Source organism: Balaenoptera physalus, assembly GCF_965194825.1.
Source record: "Balaenoptera physalus genome assembly, chromosome: 11".
Lineage (NCBI taxonomy): Eukaryota > Metazoa > Chordata > Mammalia > Artiodactyla > Balaenopteridae > Balaenoptera > Balaenoptera physalus.
The window spans coordinates 43,575,718-43,603,246 of NC_138896.1; the positions used below are offsets into that span (position 1 = coordinate 43,575,718).

At 34.1% G+C, this 27,529-nt stretch overlaps 1 protein-coding gene across 1 annotated transcript in view; it reads right to left on the reverse strand.

The window, feature by feature from the left end:
• The window catches only part of BMP5 (bone morphogenetic protein 5), a 123,522-nt gene that overhangs the window by 20,247 nt on the left and 75,746 nt on the right, over positions 1-27,529 (reverse strand). Inside the window, exon 3 of the mRNA XM_082414351.1 lies at positions 18,040-18,188. Coding sequence (XP_082270477.1) covers positions 18,040-18,188 — 149 coding nt within the window. The remainder of the gene's footprint in view (positions 1-18,039; positions 18,189-27,529) is intronic.

Here is a 27,529-nt window from a genome sequence, read left to right on the forward strand (position 1 = left end):
ATGCAGCATCCATCAGCGTCCTCAACAATTGCTCATTGGGAAAACTTGTTGCTTTCTTACAAATATGAAAACGGCCACCGGCTTCCCAAATGCCACTTCACTCTGTCCTAGCAGAGAAAGAACTTCCAAATAATCAGAGCAGTAAACCTTAAACAAATAAGCGTATGGGTTTCTCTTTTAAATGCAAACTTACAGTGGCTCCATGCCAGAGTCTATATTTCTTAGAAAAACTATATCACTGGCATAAATGAAAGAGGCAGTTTGATTTGTGGTCGGAGTAGTTTCCATTCTACTTCCACTGTAACAAATGTATTAATTCAGCTCAGACTTCCTCCTTCTGGCAGCCCTTTTGCTGTAAAAAGAGAAATTAGAAGTTCCAGCCAAATACCATACCTTGAACTGACCCACCTCAATACATAAACACTTTTACAACATGTTTATTCAGGTGTAGCACTTGAAATTGGTTTAAGATGTTTCCAGTGACAGAGAGTGCAGCAAAAGAAAAAAAAAAAAAAAAACAGAACTGAGAAACTTGACTGTGATGGAATAGAATAACTGGTGATCTGTTCTTTAAATTTTGGATGTTTTTTTCAGTCTTGGAGCACAACATGAAAAGTATTTGTTGAGCTTTGAGTTTGATGTTTTAATGAAGTGATAATTTAACAGGAACAAAATTTTTACTTGTATACATGGATGACTGCAGAAATCATTTTTAGTATATGATCTTTGTAATACTGAAATGGGTTGCCACATGGTGGCCACGAATGGAATACAGTAAAATCAGTTTTCCATTCATTACAACACACACTGACCCTTTTCCAGTTAAATAAGCATTGAACCCAGAGTTCCAAGTTTCCTTGGGTTTGCAAGAGGATTCCTTTTGTTATTATTCGAAAGACTTTCAATATTTTGATTTTTATCTGTGGAGAAAGAAGACTGCTCTCAAGATTTATGTTTTGAAAACTGTAAAGATGTGTGTGTGTGACAAATATGGGTTTCTTGGGCTTTACAAAGGTGGATATTGTGTGTGAAGCAAAGTCCCCTTCAAACCAACGTGAACTCCCTTTAAAATAACTTTTGATATTATTAAGTTTCCTCTTGGTTTCCTTTCCACTTCAGCAATGATGTGACTATTAAGATTCCATAAGTTCATACTTACTCAGTGGCTCTTGATCTTGAGCTACACCGTGGAAGCATTAACTATATGACCTTGTCCTTCAGACACATTATACCTCCCTTGATTATGTTGACTGAACCTTTTGAATAGGGCTGAACAGTTATTTTTCTTAGAAGTGCTAATAGAAACCCAGACTATATTGCAGGTATTAAAAATAGTGACTATTTTATAAAATCTATTTAACAATGTTGAATTTTATTATTAAAGGTACAGGATGTTTTAGATACTGCAAATATATCAGTAAAGAAACCTACCTAAAACATTTTGATTTAGGAAAACTATATGTAAGTGTGTATTACCGTGGTTTTATTTTTCAAAGCTAATCTTCAATTTTGACTTATTAAAAAATGTAGGTAGGAAACATATATACATTAAGGATTGAATATACACTGGATAGCAGATGCAAACTATTATATATAGGATGGATAAACAACAAGGTCCTACTGCATAGCACAGAGAACTATATTCTGTATCCTGTGATAAACCATAATGGAAAAGGATGAAAAAGAATAAATATACATATGTATAACTGAAAAAATAAAAAAAGAATATACAGTGGAAATAAACATAACTTGGGGTAATAAAAAGAGCATTAAAATAAAAGGGTGATAAGGGACACCAGCTTGAATCCAAGCTTAATCATTTTAGGATTCTGACAAGTTTAGGCATAGCTAGAACATGGATAAGCTTAATTTACCAGGCCTATATTTGGAAGAGAATGGAAAAACCTGAAGGGAGAGAACTCATCGAAAGAAACAGGTGAACCCCTAGAGTACAGATTCAGAACAATGTCCCAGTGAGTATAAGGAAGCAGGGATTTTGAGTCTGTAACTCAGTGTTCCTTCTGGCCTTGCTCCAATGTTTGCATGATTAACTTCTTAAGAACCAAGGGGATTCAAGAAAATCTAACAGACCTATTTTTACCCAAACTCCCTGTAAAATCCTGGGAGGGCAAGGGAGCCCTACTTTGGAGTTTGGTTAATGGTGTGGTGCAAGTGGTGGCCAAAGATTCTTCCTACATCAGAAGAGTGGCTTCCAAGTAGCTCCACAATGGTACAAGATGGCAGCACCAGAATGTAGGTAGGTCCAAGATGAGTTCCTGTACCAGCATCAGCTTCAGAGAGTGGTAGCAGTTCAAAGGTGAGCAAAACAGCGATTTCATGGCATTGGGAATTTTAAGGTGGATCAAAAACTGTCCCAAAGTGAGAGGCAGGGCAAGTGATGGGATGAAATGGTCCTAGAACAAGAGGACACTTCCCTTTTGTCACATCTGATGTTGTACACTAGGAAGAAGGAAGGGCAGTGATCTGCTAAATGGGTGGGGTGAGAGCAAGAGAGGGAGAAGAACTTGATTGTTGGGAGTCATTCAAGTTTAAATACACATGGGATCTCCCACACAAATGGGAGAGGAGATAGAAAAGTTTCTTTGAAGGATATACCAGCATTCCAGTGATTTCACTGATGGCAGCTGGACCCAAAGAAACATGGTGCCCAATTATCCCAGGTTTCTGTATCACAGAATTCTTGGATCATAAAATAAAAGGGTGGTGAGAAAAAAATATAGAGGTCCAGAGTTCGATATGGGCAGAGGTATCATCTCTTGAATTTATGAAAAGAATGCCCATTAAATCTTTCCATGTGAATGTTTTTTAGAACTATTCTTATCCTGGCCATCTTGTTTTCATCTCGAAATTACTCAGCAGGTACTGAGGGAAGAGAAGCAATTTGAGAAACAAATATATGGGCATTTCTCAGTTTTATTAACTACAGAATGACTAAAGGTGGGGTTAGGATGGTATCATCTAAAGAAATAATTATTCTTTTCACACAGGAATCAAGAAGATAGTATGTGAGGGTGGCGCTTTGACTTACACATTTTGCCATAACTGAAGATGGATTCAAGACATCCAGATCTTCTCCTCTGACCCTTATGACTTTATATAAGCCTGGGGGTCAGGGTATTGTATTCACATCTGCCTAAGGACACAACTAACTATTTTCAAATTTAGAATCATCGAGACAGTAGGCTGGCAAACCAAAGAGCCATCCCCAACTCACTAGTTTTGTATTTCAGACCATTCTTTTTGGAAAATGTGACTTTCAAAATGTTTATTTCTTTAAAAACAGGGTTATTAAAGGAGCCTCTGACAAAACAGCTCTTTAGAGACATGTTGATGTTATAAGGACAAGTGGTTCCAAATATGAGCATTTAGTTTCCCTCCAGAATACACAATTTGAAAAACATTCACTTGAGGATTTATCAGAGTCTAAACGTTGATATCACTATAAGATGTTAGCATAAATTCCATTGTTTTTTTTCCTATAAACCCACAGTATTGAACACTTAACCCAAAACACCTGTGATGAAACTTGTGCACGAATTACCTGTTCTTCATTTCGAAAGACACTTACAGCATCCTTTGTGGACTAGTTCACAGAAAACAAATCACTGCGCTGTTTCTCATTCACATATTCTCTTGCTCTTTGCTTAGTTTCAATCTGTGATTAAATCTGATTCTGGTACTCTTAAATTATAGTTTCCGTGGCTCTAAATTATACTGGAATCGTACCCTTTTTAGAAACAGATGATTTAAAATGTGCAGAATTCTCTACCCGGCATATAGACTAAATCATTTTTATATCAGATTTTAAGGAATGTGGGGGAGATAGAACTTTGTCTACTTAAATTCCATATACATTTTAACTCAGTGAAATCTTAAATTAAGCAAATTGTAATCTAGTTATGAATCTCAACTATGTCATACTTTGATGAAAATTTTGCATAGTTTCTAGTTTTATAGTAAAAGCACAGACCTACTGCCAGATATTTGAAGTATCATAAATAGAATTTTACATTCGTGCTCAGAATTTTCCTGATTTTAAGATAGTTTACATTGCCTTACAATCTCAAACAAAAACAATGAAAAGCTGGGATTTTAAACTATTTCAGTGATACTGAAAACTCCCAGTAATGTGGTACTGGTTAAAAAATATATTGGTATTGAACTTCAGAGTACAAGGTAGTTAGATTTTTTTTAGTGATTCTTCATGGTGATTCTGGGCTTCTGTTTAATAAGCCAGGCTCATCATGCAATTTCTTTGCTAGATCTTTTCATTTTCTTCTTTATCCCAACATTTAAAAGAGTAAATTAAAAAATAACCACTTTGTTCTATATAATTATATGTTGACAATTATACAGTCATTATTAAAAAGTAACAGGACTTCCCTGGTGGTCCAGTGGTAAAGAATCTGCTTTACAGTGCAGGGGACGTGGGTTCAATCCCTGGTCAGGGAACTAAGATCTCACATGCCAAGGGACAACTATGTCCACACACCACAACTACTGCGCTCATGCGCCTCAACTAGAGAGCCTTCATGCCACGAACTACAGAGCCCACACACTGTGGAACCTGCACGCCACAACTAGAGAGAGAAAAACCCGCACTCCACAACAGGAGAGAAGCCCATGTGCCGCAACAAAAGATCCCGCGTGCCTCAATGAAGATCCCGTGTGCTGCAACTAAGACCCGACGCGGCCAAAAATAAAATAAAATAAATAATAAATAAATACAAAAATAAAAAGTATCAAAAACAAAAGAAGGGTCCAGTGTAATAACATGTGTGAATAAGGATAAGATTCTGTAGCTGATGATAAAGAAGAAAAGAAACATTGGGGGTATGACATCCACAGAGGGCAACAAGGGACCATGTCCTGGCGTGCTAACATGAATGGTGGGTTGAGTATTATCTGCAGACAAGAAACGTGGTTCCAGTTCCTGGTAAATTCCTGGTAACACTGCAATAGAAGAAATTCATTTTCCTCTAGGATTGGGGTATGGGAAGGATAACGTTTAAAGGAGGAAGAGATTTTTTAAAGAGTTTCCGTTCTTTCTAAAATGTTTATAGAAGGGATTCTCATGCCCTGCCGTCTGAGAAAGTCATAGGGATTAGTAAAGAAATTGGGATATTTGGTCAGAAACACAGGTATGATGGTTCAAGACGTGATGGGGGGAAAATGCAAATAGTTGAGAACTGTAGCTCAAGAAATTTCTGAAAGGTGGGGTGGGGGGTTGCCTGGAGGAAGAAAGACCAAGAAACATAAAGGAGCAGGGCCAGAGGTTTATGCCTTGTTGGGGAAGCTTTCCAGAATATTCAAATCTTTTATTGCACTGAGGGTGGGATTGAGGTGATGGAAAAGGATTAGTCTCCTTCCATGGGACATGGTCTGAAATGTGGAGGCTTACTGTCTCAGGCGTGACAAGCCCCACAAATGCCTTTTACTGGGGCCCTCTTTTCAGCTAGTGGAAATACGAATCTCAAACTAGGAATTGTAGTTCACCTTCACATAAGCACTTACTTTTTAATAGCTCCTCTCTTTATATAGAGAGCCTTTCCCCTGAGGCCCTATGAGTTTTACAGACATAATCTGTCACATGCCCCCAAAAGATTGGTTAGCTGTTGGTCTTACAGGTCTCATTTATTTTAAGAAAGCAGAAACATTCTTTTCACAAAACCATGGGAAGAGTGAATTATTTTTAGTCTCTTTTCCAGTTATTATGTGACTTCTTAAAATAAAAAATGTGTACACACACATATACTTTTTCCTTTAAAATCACAGGGGAGTTAAATAAAACTATAATGAAAGCAGGGTTTCAGCAGAAATCAACCAAAACATCTTCAAAAACTATTTTTACGTGTTAAGATATCAATGAAGAAAAGTTTTTAGGCGTCAAGCTCATTTGAGTTTGTTTCATAGCAGTGAAATTAATTTCAGACTCTGCATTTTATCTATAGTGGATGGAAGTAGTCTTTGCAACGAACTTAATGCAGTTACTTGGGAAATTTATGAGTGTCTAAAGGAAACATTCTTTTTTACCAGCTTATATGATATATTATTCAAAAAGAACTTTTATCATACAGAAAAACATAGTTCATTAAATGTTTGACCTTCCCTTTCAATTTGATACATGAATCTGTGAAATGATCATAAGCTACTTCTAGAATCTTTAGAATAGTCAAGGACTACCAAAATGGAGGAGAAGTAAATCATTTTGACACTTAATGAAGAGAAAGAGTGAAAGGAGTTAAAAGGTGTTTTCCAAAATACATAGTGAAGGCCTGATACCGAATACCTAATGTATATACCATCATAAGTGTCTACTTTTTGCCAAAAAAAGAAAAAAAAGTGGAGTTAAGACATTTGGGACTTAGTTCTTTCCTTCGCATATGAAGATTGGATCACAAAATATTCTTCTGAGCGAAGAGAAGCAGAATCTTTCTTCACTTTTTCTCATGTCTCTGGCCACAGCAGAATGTGAGCTGGCCTGCCCCACCTAAGGGACCAGGTGAGACCTCACACCACCATGATTTCATGGTGGACCCCAGAGCAAAAGCATCCTTCTGACCTGTCCACATGCAAAATAACAGTTGGGTTCCCAGGGTGTTTACCTTTTGGTCAGCGTGGGTCAGAAGCAAATCTAATCTCACAGCCTAAGTAGAACTATCATGTTTCTATCAGTTTATCACCTCACAGAGAAATCATCTGAATACCTCCACTCATAAATAGAGCTGGTACCCAAAAGTCATAACAAGCAAGCCTTTCAAAAGCATCAGGGAAATTGGGATTTGAGAAGATAAGCCAGTTCAGTCCTTTTGAAGTTAAGAAAGAAGCAACAGCTGCCATTTTGAAGCTTGGGAATTTATCAGTTGTTTTACATACATCATCTTATGTACTCCTCCCCAAAAAACAATGGTTACATTTTTAAAATGAATAAAATAAAGCTCAGAGAAGAGTCATGTTTTTAACTCAGCCCTGTCCACCCTAAGTACTACCCTATTCCTTTAAGTACACAGAGTTCCCCTTTGTTAGAGATTGTTTAGGGCTGATGCTTTTCTGTTGGGTCTCTGCTCCCCACCTTGAAAAGATTGGAGGAATCCATCCATCTCCTGGGTCTGGCAGTGATACACACATTGTATTTGTCAAGGACACTGTGGTAGCTGCTGGTTTTGTGATGTTTAAGATCAGACTTTCCTTAGTAAGTGGGAAGACCATTCAACACTCCTTCCAGCCATGACAACACAGGTGGTCTCCCCTACTTTCCATTTCCCTCAAATTGAAACTTGACAAGTTTGACTGCAGAGAAGTTGGAATCCATGTTCAAGGAGCTGAGATATATAATTTCCCTATCAAAGCATTTTCCGTCTAATTTCAAGTTTTGATCCCCACTTGTAATACATACTGTTGGCTTTGGCGGGTAGATGCTTTGGTTTGTTTTGGTTTTCCTTTGTCCCTGTGAGTCTACACCAGCTGAGTCAAAGTTTAACCTCAGCAACAGTGACTGCTGATGCCTTAAACGACTAAAGGCTCTCTCTTCTTCCCATTGTGCTCTGTACTCGTGATGCAAAACCAGCACTGCCCTTGTTCTGCAATATGTCTTTAAGAAATATGTTCAGCGATGTTAAACTTATAGGGGAAGGAACAATGGAAGAGACGGAGTTAACTCTGTACGATGAGAATATGGAGAATCTCATATTCTGCATGGCCCCAAATCAATACTACCATGAACATATTTACCCCTCAGATCATTAGTCAAAGCAGAGTTAGAGCCTAGAATAGAGAATATAACAAACAACAAAAACTGGAATATGTTTCTGACCTTAGGATTTGTTTGGCAAGATGGGTGCTCCACAGTTACTGTTTTGAATTAGGGAAAATCCAAAACAGAAATACAGATGTCGCCAAACACTTCCATATCCCTTTTCATTAAGGGAAATCTAAAAAATGGTAAAATACCTCTTTCACCAGATAATGAAGCAGGACTAACTCCTGTTTTATCCGCTTACTTTAAATCATTGATTTCAAAATTCTTTTTCACGTATGTTTTTAGGTTGTGATGCTAAATTTGGATAAGCAAATGATGTTTACCAAGTGGCTCTCATTCAAATATAAACATACTATAAATTAAAACAAGGAAGTTGCCTTTAAAACCTGGTTTTAAAACATTGTATATATAATGGACATAGTAAAACAGCAAATCCAAGTTTTCCAATTTATTACTGAATATATTCTATAGTCAAACCTACTTTTAAAGAAAAACCATTTCCTCTCTACCAATCATTATACAAAATTAAACTAGGCTCTGGAAGCCCATTTCAGAGTACCGACCAGAGGAAAATATAATAGAGATAACAAAATGGATATAGATATTTAAAAAGAAGCCAGCATCGTGATTCTTCATTTTCCAAAGAACTAAGGCATCTGTAAATTACATTCAAACCATTTTGTTCAAAATATGAGGTTTTAGCAAAGCAGTTATGGCTCACCCTCTGCCCATAGGGAAAAAAAGTTAAAAAGCAAAGCTAAACACAGTGAAAAATTAAAAACTTGTTTTATTTGCCAGAGATATTTCTTTTCAATTTTTTGAGGAAAAAATTACCCCAATATGCTCTCCCCAAAATACAATTCAGGGAGTCCTCTTTAGGGCTGGAATAATACCAGGTCACCTTCAGCCTTGATGCTGGGAAGGGGGATGGAGAGATGAGAGAAAGGATGAATTTCATCCTGACTTTTTGCAAAATAATCAATTAATATGTTTTGGAAACTGCATGCTTGACTAGCCTCAGGTGAGTTTGCTGCACCGTTACTGAAACTACAAACTTGAGTACCAGTTGACACTTAAAAAGGATGGTGGGGGAGGTAGACATGAGGAGTCTATGATGGGGAGTGTGGATTAAGGACAGTAAAACAGAGGGGAGAAAACAGGGAAGGAGAACCTAGCAAAATACATTAGTGAGTGACACAGGGCACAAAAGGAGGGGGACGTTCGTTATGGAATTAAAAATAAATTAAATTTGGCTAAATTTAATTACATGTTGAAGCTGATCACTAGAAGGAAAAAAAGTTACTTTTTTCTTCTTTTCAGTCTATAAATTTATCAAATTAATGATAATTGTGTAAGGAGCTAAAAGAAATACTGAAGTAGTTAGATTTAAAAAAACAAAAAATATGGTAAAAATGCTGTTACCTGTTGTGGGTCAGATCACAGTTAAATTCCAGACAGAAAATATAAAAACCCAAAGGTAATTACCAACGGATCCAACATAAAGTTCAATTTTGTTCTATAACAATCATTATTAATAACAATGTCCTGTTTGGAAATTATAAAAATGCATTAATTTTTTTCAGTCTGGAATTTATATAAAATTCATATCATTTGTGAGAGTCATAGTGTATAAGATCTGGCTAGGAAAACAAATAATTTTTAGGTTCAAGGGCAAGATTCTTGTGCTTTCTAAGGCTAAGTTTCCTTGTGTACAAAATGGGAAAATAGTAAAGATAAAGTAGACATTCCACTTAAAAATCTCACCAAATGGCTGGCATCTAATACGCTCAGGAAATATTAGTTTCTGTTAGTTGTTAATATTATTTTGATTGACCACCACAGCAAATACATGGTTTGAATACTTATTTTATATGAACTACAGATGAATCTAGGAAATAAAACCTGAATTAATCATGAAAACTAAAAACTACGAAATATTAGCATGGAAGAAAAAAAAGTACTGCCAAAATCAGGGTTTAAAAAAAGCAGCTATTTGTATAGACAGAAAATAAGTTTTGCTAAGTTGAGTTTGAAATACATATAGTTTATAAAAATCGTATATGACTAAGAGAATTAATAAGAACTTAGGTTGAACAAAGTAGAAATTTAACAGTGCTCCTATATTTATGTTTAGTTCTCTAGCCATGAAAGGCATATTGATGATTTTGCTCATTTTTATGCAGTGGGAAAGGAGGAAAAATCTAAAGCTGGAAGGATTTATGTTCTCTGATGTGCTTTAAGATATTACACAAGTTAGAAAATCCATAAGTCACAGCTTACGTGGGTTTGGAAAATTAACAAATAGTGATCTTAAAACCCCAGAGGAAATCTATGTCATATTTATTTTCAGTAGAAATCTAGTCATTTTTACCATAAAGATACAGGAATTCTTCTCAATGGAAACTCTTCTGAATCATTCACATAAAATGACCAAGGCAGTTGTTTTGCTTAGCTATCTTTTAAATCTCTCTTATGGTTTGATTCATACCAAAAAAAAAAAAAAAGATTTTCTTAGAAACTGACATATTGCCATAGATTTATTTATGTTTTAAAGTTTTTAAAATTCTATAGAAATATGATAGAAACAGAAGCCATTTTAAAATGTTCTGGAGAAATTTAGATTAAGTTTTACATTTTGTTATGATACTGAAAAATATATTGTGGCACTTAAAGAAAAAGAAAATATAATCTTACTTAAATGCTGTAATAAGAGCTCTCTAGACACCTTAATAATTATAGATTTTCAGCTATGAACTTATCTGATCCTTCACGTGATCAGTTGGGAATTTGTTTATGCCTGGGTATTACCCCTCTTTGTATACACACACACACACAAACACACACACACATTTATCCCAAAAGATGTCTAATATTTCTTACTTCCCTTTATCCATTTCTCCATCTCTGATTTTATATAATATCTTGAGTTTTGGTTTGAATGAAACTATTTAATACCAAGCTCCTTAAGATGGTACATATCTATTCACTGTACCCTCTCTGAAAATAATATTTATATGTGTATAATGCTTAAAGTGTAAATATATAAATTACAATTACCTGAGAAATTATCACAGACAATATAATAATCCCTAGACAAAAGGTCAAATAAATAGAGAATTCTTCTAGTCACACAAGCTCATTCCCTCACAATACAAATAATTCCATAGCCATTAACTCCCAGGTCTTAGGCACTTTATTCTTATGCCTTCAATCTGCCCTTTTTACACATTGATTTAATTTCTGGACTACAGGGAAAATTTAATTTTACTTATTCACTGTATTTATTTAAGTATTTGAAGATAGCTATTCTTCAACTGTCCTCCTAATTTATTCTTAAATATTCAACCAAAAGTCAAGCAAGTATGCTCTAATTATCCTCAGCATTAAACATTAAACATAAAGAAGTACTTCATTTATACTAATATTTACCTAAAACAAACATAGGAGTATATGTTCCTTCTTCCTATCAGAACATTTAGCAAGATATGCGATTTTTGCAGTTTCTTGGAAGTAGAGACTCTCATTTATTTGTTTGAAACCAATTGTCAGCACCATAAATTCAGCAACAGGGAGCCATATGGTTTTATGAACAAAAAAGACTTAATTGCTTTAAAAGATAAAGTTCAGATAAGGGAAGAGAATATTATCAAATCTCAAAATATTTAAGAGATCCTCTGATAAGTGGACATAATTCAACTTTTTGAACTGAGATACATAATAATGAGAAACTGTAGTCAAAACAGCAGGACAAAAAGAAAAATATCACCCTTGATCTCTGAATTTCTTCTGCTACTTATTAGCACTATGTCAGCTGATATTCAGATTAACCAGCCACATAGATCATTTGACCCTTGAGACAGATAAATAGTCATCTGACAACACAAGGGCTTAATTTGGAAAATTTTCCCCTGAGTTAAAAAAGACTGTATTTGGGTATCTAAGGATAACACAACAAACTTATTTAATCAGATACTTGCATTGAAAAGTAGCAGATTCCAGGACTTACTAAATTTAAGCAGATATCACATTAAGAGCTCCTCATCTCTCTCAGACAAAGATGTTCACATTTAATAAAAGTAAAAGAATATCAATTTAGTAACTCACATATTAATTTAATATATAATGACATGAGGACTTTAGAGTATAGAATAGATTTTTCTAATTAAGAGTTTATATTCTGTAATTCAAAAGATGTCATGGAACTTTTGAAAAATCTGATTTAAGACAGCATATTTAAAAGATATCACAGGATATTGAAGGTTTGGAGACAAATTTATCAGTGCTTTAAATTACTCTTCACATAATAAGGAACAATAGAAATAAGCAACAATTCAAGGTTGTAGAAAAAGAAAACCTAATCCCATTTCTTATTAATGTAGGTGTGACAATTGTCAATTTGCAGAAATGAGCCCAAAAATTCCAAGTGGAAGGGTAGGGAACATGGCGAAACCTTGGGTAATAAAAGTTTTAAAATACTCACTTTCAGTTTAATTGTACTCATAACTAAAGTTAAGACCTTTTTTTATAATTTGAATAATAATGTTGGTGAAAATAAAAGAGGATGAAATTGTTGGTGCTTTTAGAAAAGTTCTGAAATATCAATATATTTATGTACGTATATAATTTCTAAAAATGGAATAGAGAAAACTTTTGTGTACTAACAATCAAAAAAAATTAAAAAGCTATAACTTTATCCCTTTACAATGTCTGGGAAATATAGCTGCTAACCAACATGGGCTATAACCTGAGGAGGCAATAATTACAAGGGTTTGTTTCCTTGACTTTCAAAGAGGTCTTCTATGATGTTTTTCCAATCAATTCATAGAGTATCTTCATTTTCTGATTTTTTTAATGGGAAATATAACTTATGTAGTGGGGATTTTATGCAATTTGCTAAAAAAGTTAGCACAACATATATTAGGAGTTCTTGGGTCCCACTCTTTAACAAAGATGATCAATGTTTTTTTAACCATGTTTTCTATGAGCATTAAACTACTGCTTGTAAGAAGCCATGTTGATGTGTAACGTTTGCTAATAGGTTTACGAAGCCAAATGATAGTAATTTACACTGAGGCATCTCTGGGCTGAAAATTTTTTCTGATGGTTATGTACGCCAGCCTTTAATCAATTATCCTCGTATATTACCCTATAACAAGGGTCGTTTCCCTTATATTCATTGATGCAGTTAGTTATCCCCCAAATAACCATGTCATTTTTTTCTAAGAATAAAGTTGTTGGGCCTCAAGAAAACTACCATATTAAGTACTAATAATTTGATATTCTCCAGTGCCTATGAAGACCTAGCCAATATAAGCAATCAATTGATCATGACACATATCTCTGAATGTTCATTTCTGTTGGCTTCATACCCTAGATCAGATGTATTTAAAAGCTTCCTACCAATAATCATTTCATCAACCAAAGTTATTAGACTTGCACCTAATAATGTAACTATCTATACACTATGCTTCCAACTCAAGATTTAAGAACATATATCAATAATCTTACTTCTCTCCAGTGGATTATCATTTGTGAATTTATCTAAAGTCTTATTAAATCATCTGTAAAATCTCCACAATGAAAGAATTGATCCTAATTTAAGGAGTACCATGTAGAGTAAGTCTCTGTGCATTTTCTCGTCCAGTTCAACCCAAACACCTTTATTCCTGTCTCATCATGTTCCGGGTACTATTGCTTAATATAGCCTCACATGGTCCTTGGAAGGTAGTTACCATTACACTCATTTAATTAACGCTATGGCTAAAATGTAAAATATTTTGTCAGAGCCAAGATTTGAATCTAGTTTTCCTAACGATTTTTTCTTAAAATTTCTATTTCCAGAATGGAGCGATCGATTCTATTTCTTTATTCTCTTCATTTAAATTAAGTATCAAAACCTTAAACTCTAAGTTCTAACAATAACTATAAATTTCTTTATATTATATTTAAGCATTAATGATAATGAATTTAACTTGATAGCTTCATACCTCTGAAATCTTTTTTTTTTTCCTTGATTTGGCTACAAAATTTAGTGAAACTTTGAAATCTCTGACTTTAAATCTGAATTTTTACCTTGATACGCTTGGAAATTATGCCACAACTTTGTCCAAAGAAAAATGGATTTTAGAGTCTTATTAAAAAAGAACCTTATACTGTTTCTTGGACATTGAACAATACTCTGACAAAACAACATTTTGATGACTTGAATACAAATGAATCAGAAACATACGGATTGAATTTTCCTTGACATATAAGCGGGTTTGAATAGAAAGGAAAAAGTCATTGGCAAAATTTACTCTGAGTATTGCCAAACCTAAAATGTCTGAAAACATGGGGTTTTTAAAAAGACATTCTAATGATCCCAAAAATACTATCTTTGTTTTTCCATCTCTAAATTATTCTATAAACCCAAATTTGAAAAAAATGAATTAATTTACTTGGAAGGTTTAAACTATATAAAGCATCAAACAATGGAAAATTACACTGTTTGGGGAGAAAACCCAAGTCTTAAAAGCTAGATTAAATTGCTATCTGGGTAATAAATTCTGTGTATGTATATATATATATATATATATATATATATATATATATATATATAGGACATATATATATAGGACATATATATATAGGATATACATATATATAGGATATGATACCAATTACCGTAGTTTTATTAACAATTTTAATAAGGATCTAACAAGCCAGGTAATTAATGTATGTTTATAATTTAGGGAACTGAACATCTTAGATTATAAGACAGACCTAAATCTACTCATTTGCTGCTAAAAAAAGAGTACCTATTTTATCATAGAGGGTTATTAACCACCATGAGGGAGTATTAGAAAATTCTGAAACTGATTTAGTACAATTGGATACAACCACTTGTATGGAATTTCTAGATTTTGCCGTTAAGAAGCAGCAATGTTTCCTTTCCATTTGCTTGCTCATATGTTTGCTTTATTTAGCTGAAGCAGACATTTGGAACTCAGAGAATTATCTATTCTGCATGAAAAAAAATCGATAGAATATCCTTAAACTCTCCTGCCAAATCCATGGCAGTTCACTTATCAAATTTCTAAAAAGAATATTTTACAAACTGATGTACTTTCCACAGGTCCTCTGAGGAATCATGATGCTACTTTTGATTTCAACAGCCTTTTGATTTCCAAAATATATTTAGATCTCTTAGCTATTTTTCCTTTGTGGAAGCAGGATAAACAAAATTTAATAATCTATATCACTGACTTTCTCCTCACCTTATGATTGAAACAATTTTAATTACTGTACTGTGGTTTGTGGTATAAAATTCTCCTGTGTTACACCAAATTGGTTTGGTTAATAATCACCCCAAATTTACAGTTTGGAAGGTCTTCTTAAGAGTAACATGTTCATATATGTAAAATAGATAAACAACAAGGTCCTGCTGTATAGCACAGGGAACTATATTCTATATCCTGTAATAAACCATAATGGAAAAGAATATGAAAAAGTATATATATATATAACTGAATCACTTTACTGAACACCAGAAACTAACACAACACTGTAAATCCACTATCAATTAAAAAAAAAAAAAAAAGAGTAACATGTTCAATGACAGGTGGTCCATAAGAGTCTTTTAAGTCACAAACTCATTCAACAATCATTCAAAACATGTTTTTAATACCTACAACCTGCATGGTACCAAGTATCAAGGGTTCCACTGTGAACCAGAAATACACATCCATGACCTTATGAAATGGATATACATTCAAATACGTAATCATGAAAGTGTTACTCTGATTGATTAAAGCAGCAAGTCTAGTTCTTTAATGACCTGTGGTCAAGTTACAAGAATATACACATAAATTAGATGTCATGTGCCTTCCATGATTTGTCTCCAAATCACTTTCCTAATAGCATCTGCAATCATATTTATACATGAAAGCTGTTCGAGCCAAATCTGGACTGCTGAATGTTCTAGACAACACCATGCCTTTTTGCCATTCTATGTATTTACTCACATTGTTTCCTCATCCAGGAGCTACCTCTCTCCTCCATTCTCACCACCACACCCTCTCCTTCCTCATCTTCATTTCTTGAAATCTTACCCAGCTGACCTAGCCCAGAAGTCACCTGGACCACAGTTCTTTGGCTCCGTTTGGACTTAACCATCTCCTTACGTTTCCTATAGCGTCTTGATTGTATCACTATTTTTAGGATTTAGGGCACTTTAGTCTTTCTTAAGTAGCTATATGTGTCTGTCTCGCTGGTCATTGTCTCCTTAACACTTTGTCTTGCATGAATAGGCACTCGAAGATTTTATGTCGAACAAATGAATAAACGAATAATAGTCAACAAATGAATTTGAAAGGAGACTTTGCTGAGTTTCATTTTTTCACGACTTCCAATTACTTTTGCTGAGAAGTAAACATATTCAGATTCCATTGCTGCAAATAAAAGGTGGTCTGTCTGCTCTGGCTTAAATACAAAAGGCCAGCTTGTCTAGCATATTTAATCATTTTAATATTTTCATATGAAACAATATTAAAGAACCAAAGAAGAGCAACAAAAGGCTGTGTATCTCAAACCTAACTTTTAAAAAAAGAATTTGGAAACCTTTGAAAGAAGTGAAATGTTAGTTTATTTTAGGCTCCAAAAAATCACATAAATAATATGTCATTTAAAGTAAAATTACCCCTAAAATATAAGAAAAATCAATCAAAGGAAAAGGATAAACAAAATATAAAGTAGTTCTCAGAGAGAAAAGGATGAATGGAAAGCAAGATAGAACTAAATAGTATAGGGTCCTCCAATTTCTTCCCCTAGATACATCTTCCTGATCTTTAAAAGACTGTAGCTCGAATTTGCTCACTGTTCTACACTCAGAGTCCATTGGACTCTTAGTGTGTAGTGAAGTGCATTCAATAATATTATGTGCTGACTACCTCATGCCTCACTCAACTGCAAGCCTCGTGAAGCCATCTCTGTACTTGCTCACTATTTTATCTCCAGCATCAAGCCAAGCACACAGCACATCGCTACTCAGTGAGCATTTGTGAGCATTTGTGAGCATAAGAATAACATCTGGAGCTTCTCAAAAAAGATTTCCTATAGACCTGTGGACTAAGAATGACACCTGCCATATCAGTAAACAAAGGATGTTTCAACCAACAAGCCATCACACTACAACCACCCCAACGGTGAGCCCTGAGAGAAGTTGGGGTGGAAACAGGATGCCCGACATCAAACCATCAGCCACTGCAGCTGCCCCCTGATGGTGCACCCTGAGGAGACTCAGGATGAGAAAGCACATGATACTGACCCAGACAGCTGAGATGCATATCAAAGGAATGATTTCAATAAGCCCAGACTCTCTCATCTTCCCATACATAAATTTCTTAACTTGAGATGCCTGTTTTTCTTTAATTAACAATAATCTTTTTATGTTCTGACTACCTGATCTTTGTTGCAAAAACTCCTGTATATCCTGGCTCCTCCTCCACCTCTTTGGAGCTGTCCCTTAGAGTTATCTGAGAGGCTGTGTCCTGGGCTTAAGTCCCCAGTTTTGTCCACCAAGTAAAACATAACTCTCAACTTTTAGGTTGTGCTTTTTTTTTTTTTTTCTCAGTCAACAGATCTCTCCCAGAAGTGATTCTGGAGCTGTTGTCTTTGACCAAATATTACAATACGTTAAGACCTAACTCAGTATCATTTTTTGCAGTTTTTTATGACTCTTTTGTTCCATTCCCATCTTCCTCTGTATTATGGTAGGTCCTTTGTCTGTTTCCCTATCATCTGTTTTGATATATATTTCTTTTTATAAGTCAGGTTTTTGAGATATACTTTGAATATGGTAATATCCATTCTTCTTTAGTGTACAGTTCTATACATTTTTACAGACTATATAGTTGTGTAACCACCACAAAATCAAGACATAGATCCATAGCATTTTATACATCGATTTCTTTTGGTATTGTTATATCACAGTAGTTCTACTTGTTTGCATACAGGTCTTCAACACAAGGCTAAAAACTGCAAGAGCAGGAACAGAACTTAATTCTTTACCCCCACACCCACTGCAGAGCCTGACAATAAACCTGTGTTTGGTAATGTGTTTATAAGTAAATTAACTAATCAATATATTGCCCTATCTTATAGAATGCACCACTTTGCACATTGTGTGTATAAAATATACATTGGTTAAATCCCACAAAAAGCTGTAACTCTCAATGTGTCCAAACCAGAACTCCCCCAAATTTATGAAATTCAGTGCTTACCATCTCCTGTTTCTGCACAGAGTTGTAAGCCCAAATTATTCTGTGGATTAATCACCCAATGATTGCTGGTCACAGTGATATCAAAGACAAGCCAACCCACATCTAGAGCTTGGGCCTTTCTTGTGTCTAACAAGAACAGATCCGCATCCCTAAAAGAAGAAAGAGAACAACAGCAAAAAAGAGTTACAGGTTTGAATGAAGATCATCATTTCCTACACTTAAGTGAAAACACTACAAAAGCACTCTTACAATAACAGGAGTTCATTAAAGAATAAGAGGAACAAAGGACTCAAGTGATGAGTAATAAGATACAGAACCTTTTATTGCTGGAATCCCAGCCCAAACCTGGTGCAGATTAGGAATATCTGACAGCAATTTCCATTTGCCTGCTCTTCACTGTCAAGTTTCCTTTACAAAGGGACTTAGTGGTCTTGGTTTGGTCCCTGATAATCAGTATTTTCCCAAACCATTACCTATAAGTAGCAGTACATTGGCAAGTACACAAGCAAGGGTTAAAGTGAAAAGAGACAGAAGTGAAAGTAGCTGCTCCAGTCTGCATGGATGTGGATTCTCCAAGGAGATGGAGGGCAGGCAGGCTGTGATGCAAGCCTCTGTTTTAGAGGGAGTTTTCCTTTTGTTTCCCTCTTTCATTATACTTTTTTCCATTTTTATTACATATATTTTTCATTTTTATTTCATTTTCTATTTTTATTATATAATTAATTATTTTATGGATCCCAGAGACCAAGAGAGGGTCACCAAGTATACCATTGGATTAAGGGAGAAATCCCGTAGATTGAGCTATGGCTCTTCCCTGACTCACTTTAACACTTTCTTTGCACACAAGTCCCCTGGGCACAGTAGTACCTATGCATATAAACTTGTATGTTTTAGGATAGTCTCCACAGTGTTACTGTTATTGACATTTATCAATCTAAACTTTAGTATTAAATTTACAAATGTATGAGTATTTGTCAAACTATAATGAATTATTTTATTTATTATATCCTTACTACAGGCAGCTTCTGAGCTAAGTGCTACATCTTTTTGATGTTTAGTCTTTATTTTAACTTGTTTTATTGAAGTATAGTTGATTTACAGTGTTGTGTTAATTTCTGCTGTACAGCAACATGATTCAGTTATACATATATGTATACACATCCTTTTTCATATTCTTTTCCTTTATGGTTTATCACAGGATACTGAATATAGTTCCCTGTGCTATACAGTAGGACTTTGTTGTTTATCCATTCTATATATAATAGTTTGCATCTGCTAATCCCAAACTCCCAATCCATTCCCCCCACACACTCCTCTCCCTTGGCAACCACAGGTCTGTTCTCTATGTGACATTTAATCTTTACAATAGATTTTTATATTGATGAAATTAAGGCTCAGATAGGTTGATGGTAAAAACAATGGAACTCCATCAAAGTAGAATAGAAATACACTATTATGCACTTTATGACTGTGCTGAATCTGACAGCATATTATTCATATGAGGAAGATCAGAGCTATGTCATAATAAGCTATGTTAAATACTATTCTACTTTATTTTCCATCTATCTGTATCTTAGAAGTCACCTTAAAGGTGGCTTACAAAATGTAAAAAACTAATTTTGAATAAAATCAAATCATACATATTTATTATTTTCTTAGAAAAAAATCTATAATTGAAAACTGAACTATAACAGAAGTAAAGAATCTCAGTCAATATTTTAGAAGGTACCTCTCCATTTCTTTACTTAAACTTGATTTATACCATTCTTCCATTAACCTAGAGAACTTAAAATTAATGTTTTATGATCAATTATATTGTCCAGCTACCATACACCAAAATATGCAGCTTTAATTCTCCTTCACAATTTTAATCATAGTGATTACTAAAGAAGGGTTACAGACACTTTTTCACATCCAATACAGGAATCAGTTTGAGTCACTGCAGACATACGACAGGCATATACTACAATTCAATGAAAAGATTAATTCATTCCCACTTGAATTTTAAGGACCCATTATTTTCACAGTGTGATGGAATGTAAATCAAATTCTCCCTCTTCCTCCAAAATTGGAAAACCTACCAAATAAACAGAATCTAAGAAAATATGGATTATTCTTAAATTTTTGAAATATTTTAAAAATGTCTTTGAGACTGTAATCTTGGAAGTAACTTAATCACGTTATTAGCTTCTTAAACAGAAGATGGATTCACCTTGTAGCTTGGAAAATACGCAAGTGTTACCCTGCTTTCAAAGCCTGCTTTCATTTGAAATATGGTAAAGATGTTCTAATAAACTGTGCAAAGTATAAAATGCCATCCCTTGGTGTGATATAGATAAACATTTGAAAAACAAAAAAGAACAAAGAGGTAAATTCTGAGAGCAATTTCAACCAGTTAACAAATATCTTTATGTAGTTATTTAGGTGTATTTTCTATTATTTTTAAATTGTGCTACTTTTCCAGAAAAAAAAAATTCTCTAACTATTCATATTCAAGTCTCAACACTGTTAAGCATGTCTATGAGGAAAATAGTTTCAGTTTTAATGAATATATTTAGAAAAAGCATCAGCCAACAGACCCAAGCAAACCCTAAATACCTGAATTTCAGTGATGCAAATCTAATTCATTGGAAGGTAAACCTAGGCCAAGAGTATGATTTGAAAAAATCCGTATATTTCTAGTTCACCTCTGAAAAGTTATGAATGATCAGTTGTCTTCATAAGCTTCATGGATTCCTATTCTTGAGCCAAACTATTTTATTTTTGACTGTTTACTTCTATTCTTTAATTTCTCCTCTTTCCTTTTGTGTAAAGAGCTCTTCTGCATTACCTACAGACAAGAGAATATGCTTTAGGAGAGTCAAGTCTGTTTATTTATTTATTTTTTTTTTAAATTTATTTTTTGGCTGTGTTGGGTTTTTTTGCTGCGTGCGGGCTTTCTCTAGTTGGGACGAACAGGGTCTACTCTTCGTTGAGGTGCGTGGGCTTCTCATTTCAGTGGCTTCTCTTGTTGCGGAGCACAGGCTCTAGGCACGCGGGCTTCAGTAGTTGCAGCACACAGGCTCAGTAGTTGCGGCACGTGGGTTTATGGCTCACGAGCTCTAGAGCACAGGCTCAGTAGTTGTGGCTCACGGGCTTAGTTACTCCATAGTATGTGGAATTTTCCCGGACCAGGGATTGAACCCATGTCCCCTGCATTGGCAGGTGGATTCTTAACCACTGTGCCACCAGGGAAGTCCTCAAGTCCATTTTTAATAAGCACAATGGTAATAATTTTGTAATTTTCACTCATGTAGCAACTTTCATAACAGCATCTTAAAAATAAATTCCTATCCATTCTGTAGAAATTGAGACGTGATTTCTTTGGAAGTATAAAATTATTCCACTAAAGAAGAGCACTTATCTCCCTGGAAATAGAATATACTAAATATATCCTATAAGCAGTATACAATAAACTTGTTAAAGTTGCCTTGCCTTATCACTTTTACCTTTTTTTTAAGAAATTCTTACAACTTCTAATAAAAGAAAATTTTAAATATTAATGCATTTAAAAGGAATGCAGTACAAAGAAAATATATATGTAGAAAAATATATTCATTTGTAGCAGAAATAAATCCATAATATAATTATTTTATATTATGTACAATTACAGTAATGAAACTAAAATTAAAATCTGCATTCTAGTAAAGGAAATAAAGTCCACCTACATGGATGTATGCAAGCATTTCAGAATGTTACTGTGTTAGTATCCTAAGGCTGCCATAACAAAGTACCGGAGCCTGAGTGGCTGAAACAGTAGAAATTTATTGTCTCACAGTTCTGGAGGCTGGATGTCCAAACTCAAGGTGTTGGCAGGGTTGGTTCTTTTGAGGGCTGTGACGGAAGAATCTCGTTGGCTCGTAGATGGCTGTTTCCTCCCTGCAACTTCATATCACCTTCCCTATATGTACATCACTGCATCCAAATTTTACATTTTTATAAGGACACCAGTCATATTGGATTAAGACTCACCCTCATTTTAATTGAGTTACCTCATTAAAGACTCTGTTTCCAAATAAGATCACATTCTGAGATACTGGAGGCCAGGACTTCAATATATGGATAGGGGACAGAGGGGAACATGGTTCAACCCATAATACTATTTTAAAATTTTTTTTAAGGCAAGAATAATCCTGGATGTGAACATTCTGTGTTTATAGGTATTATAGCAATTATCCACACTGAAATGTTTTGAAAAACTAATACATGAAAGTCAATTTATATTGATCAAAATAACTCATAAGGATGAAAATTTGTATTTTTCTTTTTCAGGTAGAATTTGAACCTTTGTTTTGAGTATGATATAGATCAGCATAATAATTTCTCATACAGTTTAATGAAGCTATCATGCAGTTGTTAAATACAGAGTCATATTGAACAGATAAAGGATTTGCATCACACAGATTTATTGGATATGAAATATATAGATATACTGAATATAATTAATCACAGGTGAAAAATAATATGTAGATATGTAGATACAGTTAGAGTTCAATACAAATACATGTGAGCATATCTTACTTCAATCATGACCAGAGGTTTAAACATGTGTTTTCATGGGAAGTTGGTGGGGTTGAAGATACTGCTTTGCAAGGGTGCTTTTTATTTTACTGAGAGAGGAAAGGGTTTTGTATACATGCCTTGGGAGCCTCAAAATACCAAAAGGGTAGGAACTTCACTAAAAACTGAGCAGCAGTAGCCAAATTCAGCAAAATTTGTGTTATCATCATTCTTACCACTTATCTGAAAATAAAGAGTCTTACATATCTAAGACTATGACATTGGAAGAAATAAAGTGTATTGTAATAAAATAAACTAGAATTTGGGGAGCAGACAGAGCTTGAACAATAAAGGAATTCCTCAGCCTCTGTTTTCCCATGCCTAAAAGATAGTATGATAATCACTGCCTTAAGAGATTTTGTGAAGACCAAATGTAATATAATCTGAAGATCTATCTGGAAGAGAGGAAATTATAGTTGAATCTTTACCTAGTTTGTCAGACATTATTCCCAGAAATAGAACATACAATCCTAAAGTTTGTACAGAACCACAAAGACCCCAAATAACCAAAGCAATCTGGAGAAAGAAGAACAAAACGAGAGGCATCACACTTACAAAGTTATACTAATCAAAACAATTTGATATTGGCACAGAAACAGACACATAGATCAATGGAGCAGTATAAAGAGCCAAGAAATAAACCCACGTATATGGGTTAATTAATTTACAATGAAAGAACCAAGAATATACAATGTGGAAAGACAGTCTCTTCAATAAAGTGTTGGGAAAACTGGACAGCCATATGCAAAAGAATGAAACAGGACTGCTATCTTACACCATACACAACCTTAACTTAAAATGAATTAAAGACTTGAATGTAAAACCTGAAACCATAAAACTCCTAGAAGAAAACATAGTCAGTAAGCTCCTTGATATTGGTCTTTGCAATGATTTTTTTTTTGGCTCTGACACCAAAAGCAAAAGTGACAAAAGCAAAAGTAAACAAGTGGGGCAACATCAAATTAAAAAGCTTTTGCACAGCAAAGGAAACCATCAACAAAATGAAAAGGCAACCTATGGAATGGAAGAAAATATTTGCAAATCATATATCTGATAAAGAGTTAATATCCAAAATATATAAAGAACTTATACAACTCAATAGCAAAAAAAAAAAAAAAAATCTATTTAAAAATGGGCAGAAGACATACAGATGGACAAGTACATGAAAAGATGCTGAACATCACTAATCATCAGGGAAATACAAATCAAAACCACAATGAGATATAACTTCATACCTGTTAGAATATCTATTATGTATTAAAAAGACAAGAAATAACAGGTGTTGGTGAGGATGTAGAGGAAAAGGAACACTTGTGCACTGTTGGTGGGAAGGTAAGTTGGTGCAGTCACTACAGAAAAGAGTATGGAGGCTCCTCAAAAAATTGAAAAAAAAAAAAAAAACAACTATCATTTGGACCAGTAATTCTGGTTATTTATTGAAGAAAATGAAAACACTAACTCAAAAAGATACACACATCCCTATGTTCATTGCAATATTATTTACAAAGCCAAGACATGGAGACAACCTAAGTGTCCATCAACAGATGAATGGGTACAGAATATGTGGCATACACACACACACACACACACACACACACACACACACACAATGGAATATTATTCTGCCATAAAAAAGAATGAAATCTTGTCATTTGTGACATGAATGGACCTTGAGGGCATTATAATAATTGAAATAAGTCAGATGGAGAAAGACAAACACTAGCACTTATATGTGGAATCTAAAACAAAACAAAACAACAAACAAACAAACAAAAGCCCACACTCATAGATACAGAGAACAGATTAGTGGTTACCAGAGGCAGCGGGTGGGAGTGAAAGAAATGGGTGAAACAGGTCCAGAGGTGTAAACTTCCAGTTATAAAACAAATAAGTCATGGGGCTGTAATGTACAGCATGGTAAATGTCTGTAATTAATAATACTGTATTACATATTTTGAAAGTTGCTGAGAGAGTAGGTCTTTAAAGTTCTAATTACAAGAAAGAAAATTTCTAACTAGGTATGGTGACAGAAGTTAACTGCAGTGATCATTTTACAACATATGCAGATATTGGATCATTATATTGTATACCTGAAACTAATATAAATTTATATGTCAATTATGCTTCAATAAAAAATACTTAAAAACGAACTAACAACAACAAAAAAATGTGTGAATTAGTGCTTTTGGTAACATAATATTTCTGACGACAGCATTATACACAGACTCAAAAATTGCTACTTTTATAACAACATAGATGAATGTGAAGACGATGAACTTTGTAATATCGTGATATATGATTCAAAATATGGCTATAGTGATGATGTCAAACACGCATATGAAAAGTTTGAAAAAAGTCTCTACATATATATTTTCAAAGTGAAACAAGGAATAAGACTACATTAATGAAATTTTATATAACATGATTAAAATATGTAAAAATAATTATATTAATAAATGATTGTATCTTTTTACAATTTAACTGCTACTATTATATTCATTATATATCTATGTCTATAAGCACATCCAATTATATAAATATTCATTTTCCTCCTCTAATTTCTTTGATCTTTAACTTGAGTAAACCAAATATTTTTATACAATCGTATCATATTCTTCTTCATGATCCTTCTTATAATCTGGTACACAAGCATGCCTAGTAGCATACTATGCATGTGGTTTTGGATGCTTGAAATGTTAACTCCTTCTACTTTCTACATAGCTGAATAATGGAATTAATGAAGTATTCTCATTATAAGCCCCAAATACAAATTATAACCAGTTATGTCTGATGTGAAATCAGCTAGCCTGGGAGTCTACCTCTGAAAGTGAACAAAATAAATCACTGAATACTAGAATTAAGTGGGATATAAATTATGTAACCAAACTGTTATTTGATTGATGAGAAAACTTAAAGAGAAATCAAATTATTTCCCATGGTCACTCACCCAGTTGGGAGACCAGAACCCAGGTTTCTATATTCCATTTTCAGAACACTTTCCCTTATACCACTATAGCTCCCTTTTTAGTCCCAAACCATCCTTTAACTGCCCTCTTTACACTGAAAGATAATTGATTTTTGGATTGGAATACTGAAAGGTTGAGCTGAGCCACCAGCCTAAAACAGGATGGCAGACATGGAGCCAAGGAGTGACCATGTAATCAAGTTAAGATGAGGTCATTAGCATGGGCCTTAATCCAGTATGACTGCTGCCCTTATAAGAAGAGGAGAAGAGACACAGAAGGAAGACAGCAGTATGAGGACAAAGGCAGAGATGGAACTTATGTTGACCCAAGCCAAGGAATATTTGGAGCTACCAGAAGCTGGAAGAGGCCAAAAATAATCTTCCCCTAGAGGTTTTGGAAGGAGTATTGTCTTAACAAAGCTTTGATTTTGGACTTCTAATCTCCAGAAGTGTGAGAGAATAAATTTCTGTTGTATTAAGCCATCCAAGTTTGTGGTAATTTGTTACAGCAGCTCTAGGAAACTAATACACTCCCCTAGTTTTCACAGATTAAATATCTCACATATTAAATAGGAGGTGGTCAGCAATATCAAAAACTGAGAAGAATGGAAAGAACAAAAAAGTGTCTAGACGATTTGGTAGCAAGGAGAACGTTGGTGGATAATCAGTAGAGTGGAGTTATGGGAATCAAACTGCAGTAGGTTGAGGGGTGAATAAAAGATAAGAAAGTGATGTATTTAAAGCAAAGTTTTATAGCATGGACTTCACTAAGATATGGAGAAGAGAAGTAATGTGGAATAGTAGGAACAAAGCGAGTCAAATAGAGGGATTTTTAGTAAACACAAGAAGCATCAAATATTTATAGGACACATTTGAATCCATATTTAAAAGATAGAACATCTTATACTATTTCAACACAATAAGAAATGTGAGTGGACAACACAGAAAATCTTCCAAAATAAGCTTGTGCTTGGTTACTTCTCTATGACACTGTCCTTGGAGTTCACGTGTATTGTGAAAATTTCTTTATAGATGAAATCACTTCTCAGCAGGGGGAATTGGGTAAACTAATATACATCAGATGAGTCCTTGGATGGAACCCCCATTCATCTTTTGCCAAAATCTATTTTATCAAAGGTATTGTTTCATAGGCTTGTGGCAAATAAATCCTTTTGCTTGTTTCTAAGTATGGTTAACAAACAGTTCTCATTGGTATCTTATTACTTGAGCAGAAAGTGTAGGACTCATGGCTCCTCTGAGGAGTCTCATTATAAGTCTACTTTTATAAAGTAAAGAATTGTAATTATAGGTGGAATTGGTATCTGCTAAATTTCAACAATGACTTGCTATACTTAGGCTTTGCTTAGTAGTAGAAAAAATAATTATGCCCTTTAAGTCATCTTTCTAAGCTTTTGTTTATTCTTTAAATGAAGATTAAAATAAAATCTACCTCATAAATCCCTTGCAGGGATTAAAAAAAACTACACAAATAAAAATATTATGCAAATTGCTATAATTGCTGTTTTCTTACCAAAACACATTTATGGCATGTAAGTATGTATATAATAAGCTGTATATCTTATGCTTCATGACAAAATTAGGGTCAGAAGTGATTTATGCAATCACTACTGTCAAATTTCTTTAATAACCTGCACTTATAAATTTTAGATATAGAGATTCATTCATTTTATTTAAATTTAGTAACATTTATTGATACATATAACCCATAATGAACTTTTGTCCCTAAATTCCATTAAAAGCAAAAAATGAAGTTGAAAACATATCAAAAAGGAAGTAAAATTATTTATGTACTCAACAAGAGATAATGAAAGAGAAATATTCTTTAGATTGTTACAGTTTCAATTATATATATGCATGCATATGTGTGTATATATGTACATTAGAGAGAGAGAGAGAGAAAGAGGA